Source organism: Equus asinus, chromosome 9 (genome assembly GCF_041296235.1).
Source record: "Equus asinus isolate D_3611 breed Donkey chromosome 9, EquAss-T2T_v2, whole genome shotgun sequence".
In the NCBI taxonomy this organism is placed as follows: Eukaryota; Metazoa; Chordata; class Mammalia; order Perissodactyla; family Equidae; genus Equus; species Equus asinus.
The window spans coordinates 74,933,987-74,948,502 of NC_091798.1; the positions used below are offsets into that span (position 1 = coordinate 74,933,987).

General features: G+C 43.0%; 1 protein-coding gene across 2 annotated transcripts in view; it reads right to left on the bottom strand.

Moving 5' to 3' along the window:
* Positions 1 to 14,516, bottom strand: part of LNPEP (leucyl and cystinyl aminopeptidase) — an 88,695-nt gene extending 74,179 nt beyond the window's left edge. The window contains exon 1 of one of the 2 annotated variants that reach the window (XM_070517703.1): positions 14,494 to 14,516. Coding sequence is in view for 1 of the 2 variants with exons in the window: in XM_014867246.3 (XP_014722732.3) it covers positions 12,899 to 12,917 (19 nt within the window). In the remaining variant the exon portion in view is untranslated. Of the gene's footprint in view, positions 1 to 12,898; positions 13,691 to 14,493 lie in introns of those variants that run through there. The other variant, XM_014867246.3, reaches the window with a different exon arrangement.

Consider the following 14,516-nt stretch of genomic DNA (forward strand, 5'->3'; position numbering starts at 1 on the left):
TGAGCACATAGCAAGAAGGCAGCCACCGCATACGAGGAAGGATGCTCTCACCAGAAACCAACCATGTGCACCTTGATCTTGGACTCTAATTGTAAGGAAATAAAATTTCTGTTGTTTAAGCCACTCAGTCTGTGGTATTTTGTCATGGCAGCCCGAGCTGACTAATACACTGGCTATACTTTGTTTCCATATAAGCACTCCATAAACATACAGAGTAAGAGGGAAAAAATGGAGATATTTTAAGGAGGAAGCAGAAGTTGAATAAATGCCTTCATGTTTCACACACCATAATTTATGTTATGTGGCCACTAAGAAATTGTTTAGGTTTTGTTCTTCTCAAAATGTCATTTAATTTTTATCCTTTGACTAGCATCAGGACAGAAACATCCACTTTTTTTCCTACTGGTTAGTGTCATGTCTAAAATTCATACTTTCGTATCTCAGCTCATACTATAACTAACTCATACCATTAGTTACTCTGTCGTGTCAACTAACAGAGAGCCCTCCCTCTCAATGGCTTTGCCTAATTGACAGCCACAAGGTAGCTTCACCTCCTTTCCTCTTCCCATAAGTCCACACGAATGTTTCCGCATGACGAATTCATGCCTTCTTACCAATTCTGGGATATCAGGAAATTCCTTTTCAAAAGTTGAATTGAACTGCCTTGGGAGTTGTTTTTGTGGCTTCCTAATGAAGGGTAAAGTACCCCAACAGCAGGTCAGTCAGAAAGCCAGGGGGAAGAGAAACTGATTCAACCATATCACTTTGGCCTCAAATGCATAGCAGCTCTTCGGCTATGACAGAAGCACAGAAGATCAAAGAAGGAAGGAGGAAATTTTGGATCACTTTTCAATTCTGATTTTGAAAATGCTTCAGAGTCAGAGACTCCCTCACCCTAAGCATCATCTTCCTTCCCCTCAAACACTGAGACTATGTCTTATTTAGCACTTTCTTCCCTGCATAAAGCACAGGCTCTAAAACACTGCAAGTGCTCAAAATACAGTTCAGTGGAAAGGGAAGCTGAATGACACTGATAAGAATATTCCAAAACAGTGATTTGGAATTACTCTATTTGCTATAGAGAAATTTACAGAAAAAGGAAAAGAGCACTAAAATTCAACTTTCAGTGGGAAAAAAAGAAGAAAAACCTCTCAATTAAAAGAGTACAAAGAAAACAAAACCGTTACTTAAAGTTTTGTTTTGGAGTTGTCTGAAGCAATATTTCTCTCGGACAACATTTACTGAGTATCAAATATGTGCGGGACACTATGTTAGGTGCCAACTCAAGTAGCAATCAAATACAAGAGAATTGTGTTTTTATCTGTTGGATGTAACTGATGGTCCCTGGATGAACCAGCATATAGATTCTTTATATAGAACTCAAAATGTGGTTTTAACCATTTAGAAAATGGAATCCTAAACAAGTGGTGCCTCTGTTTTTGAAGCCAGGTACCTGAGGGTTACTGTAGATATTCAATAAGAACGTGACTGCCTTTTGGCTTTGTTCCCAACACAGATGAATCTCATCAATATGCTGTTCTCTGGTTTTAACTTGAGAGGTGACTAGGGTCTTGAGGATTTGTAAGTTTGCTGTGCAGAAGAAAGAGAATGCCTTGGGGTAGGTTGTGATCACCGGAGAGCTGGCCCCCAGCAGCCTGCCCATGGGCTTATCGGGAGTGACCTCCTCTTCGAGTAACCCCTTTGTTTCTCCAAAGCTCCTCCTGCCAAGCCCCTCAGCTCTATAAAATCCCCCTGCTTTTTGCTCTGGGGAAGGTGGATTTGAGTGAACCCAAGCTCCCACCTTCTCATCTTGGCCAACTTAAATGGGGCCTTTCTCCATCTCCAAGCACCAGTGTCTCAGTGTTTGGCTTGCTGTGCATGCAGCACACGAATCTGAGATTAAGACGTTCAATATCACTTTCATAACATGCCATTTACGCTTCTTTGGGCATCCCTGGGGAGAAATGTGGACTCCAGTAACTTGTTCTGGTGGGAAAACGCTATCTTCTCAACCCTAAGATTTCCCAGGAGAAACTGTGGCCCAAGGTAAGAAATGCCTCTACTCTGTTCCCATGCAATCCACCCACATAGGCACTTGACAGGATTATTCCTTACATCCTTCACCTTGCTGTCTGGTCAAAATCACTACCTTATATGTTTCAGAAGTTCAAAATATTACCTTTGTGAGGGGAAAAAAAAAAAAACCCAGATCCAGAGACTCCTGGAAGGGGGGAGGTAGAGAAGTAAATTGCCATAATTCATAATAGAGTCTCAGAGCCAAAAGCTGCTGCCAAGCTACATTCATTCTGCAAAAATAACAATAATAAAATCAGGGTGTCACAGTCACTAGCAGAAATACAAATTCACTAGTAAAACTAGGTTCTTATTAAGCTTCCTGTGAAGAAACATAACAAAATAGGTAAGAATGTAAACACGTTATATTATAGACATGTTTGTTAGCAGTCCTGATGCCTATGAAATACAGGCCTTGTTACCAGTTAATGAAGTACCCTTATTCTATACCTTCATGTTAACACCACCCCTTTGGGTCTTAAATTCCTAACTATTTCAACCCTACCTAACGGACAAAATATATTCAATACCTGATCTAAGACTGAAACAAGCCCTACTTGTATGAATAATGAGGTGTTACATATTACATTTGCTTGAAGGAACCAGAAAAACATATCTAAGCCAGAATTAATTTGGATGTAGAAATGAATAGTTCTTCTGCTCTTAGGCAACACTTCCCTGAAACTGTTACAAATGCATAATAATTGTTAATAAATATGAAATGCAAAGAATCCTCTTATACTGGCCCCAAGCCTTTAATAAACAAGACGCAAGACATGCTATTTGTTCCCCAATTTTCAAAATCTCATTATGGCTGGAATATGCCCAAACCACCACGTATATTAGATCTCAGCTAACATCAGAAAAGATTTTGAGTTTCTGTATACATTTTAGTTTGTTAACTAAAGATATTAAAACATGCTGGTGATAACCTTAAATACGAATCACAGAGCTAGTGAATGAGGAGCCAGGATTTGAATGCAGCAGTCTGAACTGCTCTTCACTACGACGCTACACTATGCAGTAGTCTTACAAAATGAGGTAGATTCATGGAGAGAGCTCCAAAATGAAAAAAATAAAAGTACAAAACCAAATGTATCTAAGGAAAGCAGTGTGGGACGGGACCTGTGCTTCTCCAAGTCTGACAGTTTTCAAAGAGAGTGTACTAATTTGCGACTTCAATAAACCTTTCAGGGAGCCAGCCCTGTGGCGGAGTGGTTAAGTTCCCGTGCTCCGCTTCGGCGGCTCAGGGTTTCGCCATTTCGGATGCTGTGCGCAAACATGGCACCACTCATCAGGTCATGCTGAGGCAGCGTCCCACATAGCACAAGCAGAGGCACTCACAACTAGAATACACAACTATGTACTGGGGGGCTTTGGGGAGAAGAAGAAAAAGAGAAGACTGGCAACAGTTGTTAGCTCAGGTGCCAATCTTTAAAAAAAAAAAAGGAAATGAATGAATATGAAAAGTTCAAAAAATAAAAAACCTTTTGAAATTAATTCTTCTGGAATGTAAGCTCCTCAAGGGCAGAGACCATGCTGCATTCCTATTTGTACTCCAGCTTTAAGAACAAAGCTTGAAACAAGTTAGCATACAATGATACAATGAAGGTATATTTCAGTGTATTTATTTGAGGGGGTATCTTTTTAAAAACTATCACCTTTTAAAAAGGAGGATGTGTCAAAAACAAATTAAAAAATACTTGTTAATTGAGGCAGTTTAAAACGGTATGCCAGAAGAATCCATATTAAAATAGTCACTCTAGGGACAGGCCCAGTGGCGCAGTGGTTAAGTTTGCATGCTCTGCCTTGGCAGCCCAGGGTTCGTGGGTTTGGATCCCAGGCACAGACATAGCACTGCTCCTCAAATTGTGCTGTGGTGGCATCCCACATAAAACAGAGGAAGACTGGCACAGTTGTTAGCTCAACCATAATCTTCCTCAAGCAAAAAGAGGAAGCTTGGCAACGGATGTTAGCTAGGGCCAATCTTCCTCACACACAAACACAAAAAGTCACTCTACGCTTCTTCTCTGACCCTCACTCCTAACTCCCCAAGAGAAGAATGAAGCAAAGGAGACATGGAAAACTAATTTTGGTTTGTTATATTTTTAGTCTGGGTGATAAAAATATGAGATGAAGAAAAGCTATTAGCACGTAAAAAGGAAGAAATTTAAAACAAACAAAAAAAGGAGAAATAAGCAAAAGAAAGAAGAAAATAATCAAGTAGATTTGAACCCCAGTATTATCTGGTTTCAATAAAATAAAGCCAAAAGCATTCATCTTCTAAAAACTTTTTTGTACAACATATTATTTATATATGTATATACACACACACACACACTTCTGTATTTATTTTCTCTAGTTGCTATCCACAATGGAATTAATATAGAACCAAGAGAAAATATAAAATTTACAATAATGTACAAAATTCTAATAATAACCATCTAGTTCTACTGAACAATGAGCATTCAGAAACACTGTCGATTCCAAAAATGAAATGCTTTAGTTAAAATTCTGGCCAAAGCACACCTAAAAAGCATCAAGTTAACAAGTGCAACATGATATTCCATGGACTAAAGAATAGAGACAAACAGTACAGAATACTTAGAGTATTTGGTTCCTTTATCCTTATATTTACCATTACGACAATGATGAGAAATCACATCAAGATATGCCATTTTATTCACTTAAAAGTTAGCCAACATCCTTGTGAGGGAAAAATAAAATTATTTTAGTTTAATATTCAATTTTCTTTCCCTTTTCTAGGATAAATTACTTACCCTAACGTTTATATCAAATTTGTCCTTCAATCAAATTTACAATCTTTATCTTATAGTTTTATTTATTTTTTTAATTTCCTCATAACATAGGTCCCACAGTCCTTGACAATCCTTAGGGCATCTATTAGAAAGATTTAGCTATAAAAAGTAATTGAAATTGTCAATGATGCCTAAACATTTATGCTTATTAATCTCTCGGGCAAATCTACATAGCTGCAAATATCTTCGCATGATCTAAAGTTAAAAAGTTTGTTTTTAATTCCATCAACTACCTGGATATAGTTTCAAAAGAATCTTAACCTATCATTAATTCCTTATTTAAAATGAAACATGGCATTAGGCATAATGCCTGACTTATTTAACAGCAAATGCATGTCACTGAATGAGATCTGCAAAGGAAATTTATAAGAACTCTTCAATGCATGCAGAATATTTATGAGTTAAAAAATACCTCGATTGGTGAATAAATTTGCTAGGCTTGATCTCAGAAGGATTTGAATAAAGAACTATTTTTCTGATGATTCTCTGAAATACTTTTCCTTATGACTCATCAGACTGATAAAACACAAGGTAAATGATGGTCTTAAATCTCTACAGCAAACTCTGCCATCAATTTACAACTTACTGAGGGTCACTTTAACTCATTAAAAAAAACAGTGATGCGCAGCGGTTAAGTGCGCACGTTCTACTTCTTGGCAGCCTGGGGTTCACCGGTTCAGATCCCAGGTGCAGACATGGCACCGCTTGGCAAGCCATGCTGCGGTAGGCGTCCCACATATAAAGTAGAGGAAGACGGGCATGGATGTTAGCTCAGGACCAGGCTTCCTCAGCAAAAAGAGGAGGATTGGCAGCAGTTAGCTCAGGGCTAATCTTCCTCAAAAAAAAAAAATAAATAAATCAGATTAAAAAAATAGAGATGATTATCCAAAAGTCTGGGACTGTAACCATATTTTTTTTTACCAATAGTCATTGTCATTTGATTATCTGTCAAGAAAAGCTGCTATGCGTGATTTCTTCAGGTCTTTATCTCAGTAGTATTTCCTGAATTGGCAATTACTGTAATTAAAACAGAACTACATACTGAACTGCAATAACAACTGCACTCGAAAAAAGCCAGCCACACTTTAGTGAACCAGTACTTATTTCTACCTAACTCAACACACTATACTTATTATCTGATCCCTAAGTCAGACCAGACCCTCCTTTCTACATTTGATTATTTTTCTGTGTGCTTCCTCCAACTGGAAAGTCACCAAGCCTCTCAGTAGCCTATATTGATGCAGATGGAAGTGAGGCTGCTGTTTTAAAGAGCAATGCATTTCTTATTCCTACTAAGATCCAATACTCTATGCTCAGTCTGAGTTGTTTTCTTAGTCTAGCCACCCAATTCAGACACTGAACAATTTCAGTGGCTCAAAGGGTTTAGGTACTTAACATTTAATTTAAAGAGCAGAGAAACTACTGCTAATAAGTACAAGGGGGAACTAGTTCAAACTCATCAACATGATCTTCATAAATCTAGGACAGACTAGTTCCTCCAACCAAGCCCCAAGGGCCTAGCACCCTCCCTTACTTAACCATTGAGGCCCTTCGACAATTATGGGACAAGAAGAAACTAGACAAGTTTTGCACTACTTCTGTCTTCAAATCACACCACCAACACCAACTTAAAGAAAGATCCTTTAAAGATTTAGCTCTTCTTAATCACTCCCACTAGCTCCATGCATTTTCCTCTCAAGAGAATCTTGAAATGGTGTAATGCTGTTGAGGGGATGACTATTCCAACAACTGTTTTAAATCTCATAAAATAACAGTTTCAGCTGTGAGAAATACCATAGTCCAAAGCCTCCTTGCCCATCACAAAGTTCCTCCATGACACGAAATGCCATCTCAGGCAGCTGTGTGGGAAACACTACCACACAGGCCTGGTCATCATTTGCTGTGAGATCCAGGAAGGAAAGGAACACACTCAACCCACAGAGGTATAAGTTCTCTCACTGCACTTTCCATTCTCCTGCTCCTTATGAAGCTCTCCCCATAGAAGCATCATGGAAGCCTTCTTTAATTCCCTTTATCCCAGATCATCAGTTTGGCCTTCCCCTAATAGCACTGGGGGGTCTGGAGAAGACTTTGGACCACCCAACCCCCCAATCCACAGAAGTCCAGACAATTGGCTTGAGCTTTGTTTTGATGACTGCATTCTTGAAATATGTGAGAGGAATACCCAAGAGGACCTTCATTAAGCAATACACACTAAAAGGAAAAGAACTTCAAAGGGTCTTCTACAGTTGAACTTGATTCTCCATTGTTTGTTCAAACTCCCTTGGAAGCTTGAATTTTCTTTATTTGGGGAATGAACTGGTTTCCTCCTAGTTTAGATGCTAAGGTTGGAATTTTAAAAAAATTAATTCGTTCATTGTTCAACTATAAGCATCAACAGAAAAGTGAAGCAAAACCAGGCCATAAAGAACAGTGATTGCTACCACGATGGTTCCACAAGGTCAATAGCTCTATAGTCCTCTTCATATTTTTTTCTTGACATCCAAAACATTCAGGAAAGTGAACAGTCCTTACAAGTGACCATGAATTTTCTGACTATGAAAGAGAGAAGTACACAGTATGATGAAACTCGTGGCAAACGTTTTCTGTCTCCTTCCAGGGCCTCCAAATGCCAGTCTTAACTCATTCATCCTCTGACCTCTCAATTCCTTTTGTCCAACCAGACCCATCTACCTCCCCTTCCAACCCTAACTCTATCTTTCAATCTCATACAACAGTGTGCTGCTCTGCAAATGAGGCTCACTTCTAAGCCAAAGACTTGTAAGGCTCAAGGTATGACCATTTTGAAACTCTGCCTATCAGCTTCCTCCTCTACCTTAAATCTCTACTTTTCTTTCAACTTCATTACTAATTGTCTTAAGTCTCAATTTTCCCTAAAGATCTTTGGATTCAAAGTCCGACAGGTGCTGCCAAGACAATCATAAATGGATTACAACAATGAATCAGGTTACAAGGGAATCCTGATGACCATCCCATAGACACAGAAACTCTTACTGTCATATTTACTGCACAGAAACACCAGGGCAATGGGCAGCCTCCTCTACAACGGCCACTAGATATAAAAGGAGCTGTACCACCACAAGGGCTCCAAAATTTCCCTCCATTCCCAATTCTAGTTTCCTGTGAACAATCAGAAGAGGTGCAGATCTAGGGATTCAAATTAAAACAAACAAACAAAAGACTTTCACTGGTTGCTCCAAATAGTATTATGGAAAGGCTCCTCCGATGGTTTTCCAGACTCGAGGTAACTAACTGACAGAACATGGCTGCACAGTCCTCATCTCAACTGCCAAGAACCATGGGCCTAATCTAGCTCCATCCAACACCTAGAGTAACCCTGGCCAAACTCCTCCATATCTCAATTTCCTAATGCTTTCACAGAGAAGCTTCAAAATGCTGCTGTTTCCTAACAGGAGTATTACTCTAAATCATTAGAAATGTAAACTTACTGGTGACAGATGTCATATGAACAGTTTATAAAGACAATTCTGCACATTTATCTCATAATTAGAAAATTGTCCTAAAGTTTCATTCCTTTTTGCTTCTATATTTGTATATTTTTATATTAACACGAAAACATTTCATTTCTCTGATTGAGGTAAGCATTATCTGATGACACAGGTTTGTGATTTTCTTATAACTGTGTCTAGTAGAAAATCTACTTTTAACTGGGCATTTAAAAAATGGTGTTTGACTGAATTACTGAGGAGGAAATCATTCCTGGCTTACCGTTTATATGATAATTTCCTTATAACCAATCTTTCTGGTTATATATCTTTTTTTTTAACATTTCAGACAATGATACAGCATTTATTTATTTATTTTTCTTTCTTCTCCCCAAAGCCCCCCAGTACATAGTTGTATATTTTAGCTGTGGGTCCTTCTAGTTGTGGCATGTGGGACACCACCTCAGCATGGCTTGATCAGCAGTGCCATGTCCGCGCCCCAGATCCAAACCAGCAAAACCCTGAGCCGCCAAAGTGGAGCCCACGAACTTAACCACTCAGCCACGGGGCTGGGCCCTCTGGTTATATATCTTTCAGGCTGAGTTCTCAAGGATCATCTACAGATATATAATAATCACCGGTTTTAACTGTATCTAAAATATGTTGTCTATCTTGTCTCAAGACACTCTTTTTTAGAAGTTGTTATGTAAAGCAAAGAACTTTTCCACTACTGCTTTCCTTAAAAACTAGATTGGTTTCCAGTTACAGCCTCAACCGTTGACTATTGAATGATGTTAATGCTCGATTCCTATATAGTCCTATTTCATTTAACTGACATAAAAAACTTAAGACAGAAGGACAAAAACAGAATTTAACTTATATTCCATCACATAGAAAAGCTATGATCTTCCATTTCTGAAAGGTTTTCTCTCAATGTGGTAGTTTATCATAGAAAAGAAATATATAAACAAACTGTGGTAAGCTCACATTTTTGACAGATGATGCTAAAAATTTTTAAAAAACAGAAATGCATACCTATAGGACAACTGTTATTTGTAAGATAAAAAGATGAAATCACAACTTTATACTGCCTTACAACCCAGACTTCCCATTTTAGAAGTTGGGAAATACTTTCAACTGGATGCCAGTCTGAAAACAAAAACAAAAATAGTCTTATAAGACAGCAAAGTCCCCTTGTCTGATTATGCACCAGGCTGTAGTACTAAAGTGATTCCTGGGGGCTTTGTTCATATGAAAAAAATGACAAACTGTTTAAGTATTTTTTAGTATTGGGACTTCAAAATATCAATGTTTTTCCACCCTCTAGATTTAGTTCATACCAAACCACAAACTAGAAAGCATACGGAAGAAAACATACGTGTGTGTGTGTGTGTGTGTGTGTGTGTACAGGCACGAAAAGAAGTCCTTCTCCATCAATATCCTTCCAAATCCTGAATTTTCTTACCTAATAAACTTCTCAAAAGCTCCCTTCTGATGAACACTTCTAGTATCCTCAAAATGAAGTCAGAGATTCCTAGACCCAACCTCAGACCTCCTCAATCAGATTGTTAGAATGAGCCCTGGCATCTACATTCTTTAATATAAATTTAAGTTACTCTGAAATACCCTAACCCTGCATGCAAATGAGGACAAATAAAGCTAGACAATTATCAAATAACTACTTGTCCCAATCTAGCACATCTATCAAAAGACCTGGAGAGTTGCCATGGATTTTTTTTTGTTTTTTGGTAATACATAAATCACTACTTCCTAATAGTTTCACCTCCACCTGCCTAACAGGACATAAAAGTCACTTCCAAACTAATCTTGCATATTGGTCTAGCACATCTCTCTCCCCATAAAAAGTCACCAAAGATCCAAAGCCAGACTGGATACTCAGTCTTCAGCATAATGGTTAGCAGTCTCACCCAAGAGCAACACCAAAAGTATCTCGTAAGCCAAATGGGAATTCCTGGCACTAAGGTCCTTCCTTCTAATCCCTTTCTGGGGAAGTGCATATTAATTGGGTTACAGCAGTAGGTTACCTGGACAGTAGGATGTTCATCAAATGAACCCATTATCAGCATGCAGAGAGCAAGGCACAAGAAGAATGAGCCATACTGGCAGCAAACAAGGAAAGTACAGAAAGCCCTACTGGAACAGATGAAGTACTGAAAGTCAGAACGACAAAACAGAAAATAAATGTGTCTCCCTTACAAATTTATAGGTCAGAGAGTAGCAAGATTTTAACTGAAAGATATGTGGTCCTGAATTACTGAAACTTTTTGTTAAGCTCTCACACCTCTCTCCATATATAGGGATATAAGAGAAAGTGTAAGTGGTGAAGATTTTATTAAAATAGGATGAACGTGTAACAACAGCCAATACCAAGCATAATAAATCCTGCAGTTATAAAGTCTATGGATAATGAAACACTCTGCACCAGAACACCGAGACCTAAAGGAGAAGAATTAAATGTACATATCCTTTGTTCTCGAAAGGATTAAGTACAAAGATAAACATACTTTTCACTATACCATATCCTGCTTGAAGACAATAGAAAATTCTACAGCTATCAAAAGTTCTGAAATAAATAACCAATGCTTCTTAAACCTGAAAAGTACCTCAAATTTCTAGGAGCTAATTTCTTGTTGACTTTAGAAGTTGTAGTTTCTATTCGTCTTGTCTCTCGAGGAGTGATTAACACATTAACTAAAATGATGCATTGCCAAACGGTCTCCAGCACAGACAGTGAAAATCTGGAACATAGATAAGAAAGGACTGAAAATCCAATTTCCTACATGAAAGTTGAAGCACTCCTTCTTTTTTGTTCTCCTCTCTGGGACTTTTCCATTGCCCTTCCGAATGTGACAACTTTCAAATATTCACATCTGGAGGAGCATATTCTAAGAGGGGAGAAAAGGCCCCAATTTTAAGACTTGAGAATGTACTGTCATTCTGTAGGCACAGGTTCACCAAATAAGCTAGCAACAATCTTGAACAATTGGGTGACTCAGCCTTCTGGGGATTTTTTTTTTTAATTGCATGAAAGTTCACACTTAAAATCCTACAAACATGGAAGCTCCAAGCAGCCTACCTGGAACAAAGAAAAAGCCTTGGCATATTCATTTGAAAGGATTCAATAATTTGTATTAAACACGTTTTACACTAACGTACTAGAGGGTCTCTAAGGTTCCTTTCTGCTCAAACCTTCCTTAATTCTCTTAGTAACTTTACCAGACTATTCTTAGAGCCTTAGTAGTAATTACAAATAGAACCTGAACGAGAAAGAAAATTCAGAAGTAAAGTTATCATCATTAAGCCTAATGAAACGGCGCAGACAAGAAGATGGCAGTAGAATGAAGCATTCTGAATCAGGCACAGGGAAAACAGAATGAGCAGTGCGCAGTCCCATGAACGAAGCACAACATACAGCAAAGTCTGGCAGGGGTTTGGGATAGTATAGTGGCCAATGTTTCTGTCTCTTGGGTGGCAAGTGACCCACCCAAACAGAAGGAGACTTTGGCTTCTATGAATGTGACAAACCATCCACCTGAAGTAAACAACCACTCGCAGGAAAACATAACCAGAGAGTGAGTGAATCCTCTAACTCTAGGGTAAATTCTCCCTAGCAGTTTTCGTACTTTCTATCCCCAAGGGGAATCGATATACTCAACGCCACAAAATGGTAAGACATCTCACCCCTACATTGTGACACGGGCACTTCGAGTCCAGACAAAAGCCATCGTTGTAACTAGGATGGGATTTATTCTCTCCTTTCGGCAAAGGGCTGTGGCTGTTGGCAGGGCATCCTGCAGGCTCCTGCTTTGACTCTCGCCTCGTCACATTGTGATATCACCGTGACGGACCCTTGATATTTAAGGAATCTTGGACTGAAAAACTGCTATAAGCGGGAGCCGGGGAAAGGAAGCCTGAACGCCCCGCGGAGTGCCTCCGCGACAAGACAGGAGGGTGACAGCGCGGGCAGGCACCTCCCGGCACGAGCAGAGGTGAGCCAGCCTTTCCGCAAGTTCCTCTTCCTTCCACCAAATTAGCCCGCCAAGCCCCCCACCCCCACCGCATCCTATGAGAAAAGTCACGCCGGCCGCTCGCTGAAGGAGAGGCGGACAGCGCCTGGCGCCACACACAAGTTGGATTTGGCAGCGGCCGCGGCTTAACCCTTCCTGCCCAACCCCGCCTTCCCCGGGGGCAGAACCGGGCGGCCAACTTTCCCGCGGCCCCCTCCTCTGCGCACAGCAGCCCAAACTTTGCCGTCACCCACCTGGCCGCGCGGCCGAGGGTCGGGTCCGGCCGCCCCCGCGCCCCCGGCCCCGTTCGGCGGCGGCACTGACCTTCACGCCGGTCCCCCTACCCCGGCCGCGGCCCGCCCCCCGACCCTCCAGCTGCCTCCCCCAGGCCCCTCTACCGCCCCCAAACCCTCGCGGGAACCCCGCGGTGGAGGCGACCCCGCGTGTCACGACCGCCCACGACCCTCTGGGCCCCGAGAGTCCGGCCCGGCGCCTCCGGCCGCCCACTCACCGTTGGTGAAGGGCTCCATCTTCCCCCCGCCGCCGCTCTCGACCGCCCGAGCGCCCAAGCTTCCTACTCCGAGAGCTGAGGCGGCCCTGCCGACTGAGCATGCCCAGCGAGGCCGGGAGGGCTGCGGGGAGGTGCCGCGAGGGGCGCCGCCGCTCCGGGTTTTCGCGACAGCTGCACAAAGAGCGAAAGAGGCTAGAGGGAACGAAGCCGCACAGCCCCAGGCGGACTCCGGAGAGGACGGCGAGGGGCGCGGAAACGCTGGGGGGCGGCCCCGTGGGCGTGGCCTGAACGAGCCCCGCCCCGCCAGGAAGGCCGGCTGGTCTGGTTCTTCCCCTGCCCATAGCGGCGTTCAGTCAATTCAGCAAATGAGACGGCCTACTGCGTCCAGGCCCGCCCGGGTCCTAGGCGCCAGGAAACCGAGACTCCGCCAGCAAAACGTGGTCATTGCCCCGTGGAACGGACATTCCAGGGAAAGGCAATAAACACAGAAGACACACGAGACTGAGATAAATGCCCCGCTGAACATTAAGTCGGGGTGATGTGATGGAGAGTGAGTGCGTAGCTAATTCAGATAACTTGGTGAGGAGAGGCCTCGCTGGGAGGTGCCACTGAAGCCGAGATCTGAAGGCAGAGCTGGAGCCTGCGGGCGACGGTCGCTCCCTGGACTGCGAAGCTCGGTTTCCCTGGGGGAGACTGGCTCCGGGGAGCCCATTTTGCCAAGGCTCGAAGGAGCCGGGGCTGAGGGTTGTCTCGGCAGGGCTGCCGGCCCACGGCAGAGCCGTCCCAGCGGTCGGAGGCCAGGAGAGTGATGGCAGGGCTGGGACCCCCGCGGGGCCGAGAGCGCCTGCGCTGGTTCCGGGCGCGGCCTCTACATGCAGGCGGATCACAAAATCCGGCGCTGGATCCGCCCGGGGCCGCGGGCGCTGCAGGATGTGGGCAGAAGGCCCGCCCCAGCTGAGCCCTAAACCAACACCTGCGGCTCCGGGGGTGCGCCGCAAGGTCCCGCGGCCAGGCGGGGCGGGGCCGGGCCCGAGAAACAGAAACTCACTTAGTCGCCCCCGCTCCCCAGCACTCGCGCCATTGTCTCCATCCCCGAGCCACCATTGTTTCCAATGTCAAATCCGGGCTGACCCGGTGAACCTTCGAGATGGAGCAACCTGGGGTCCCGGGAGCCCCGCTTCCTCATCCCTTGCTCGGTGTGCGCATCGCCGCCCCGCTCGCAGCGTGGCCCCCTCATTGCGCTGCCACAGCCTCCTCTCCCTCCTCCGCGCCCGCTGCCCCGGCCCCTGCAGCCACTTGGCTCTAGCTGTGCCTCGCTGCGCCTGCCAACTGTCACACGCCCCTCCGAGGCTGTCAACAGCAGGGCATCGGGTGCAAACAAGCCGGCGGCGAGCGCAAACAGCCTGGGCAAACAGGGACGGCTCGGGATTCGTTTGACCGGCATGGGAATTAGAAATTAGGTTTCAAAGAAGTAAAATCAAAGTGCAATATTGTGTTTCTAAATGCCAATTGTATTAAATCACCCACTTCCCACTCACACTTTAGAACCTCCAGTGGATACCGATCACGCTTACAATAAAAGCGAAACTCCTTACTTTAACTCCGGGACCTCATCTTC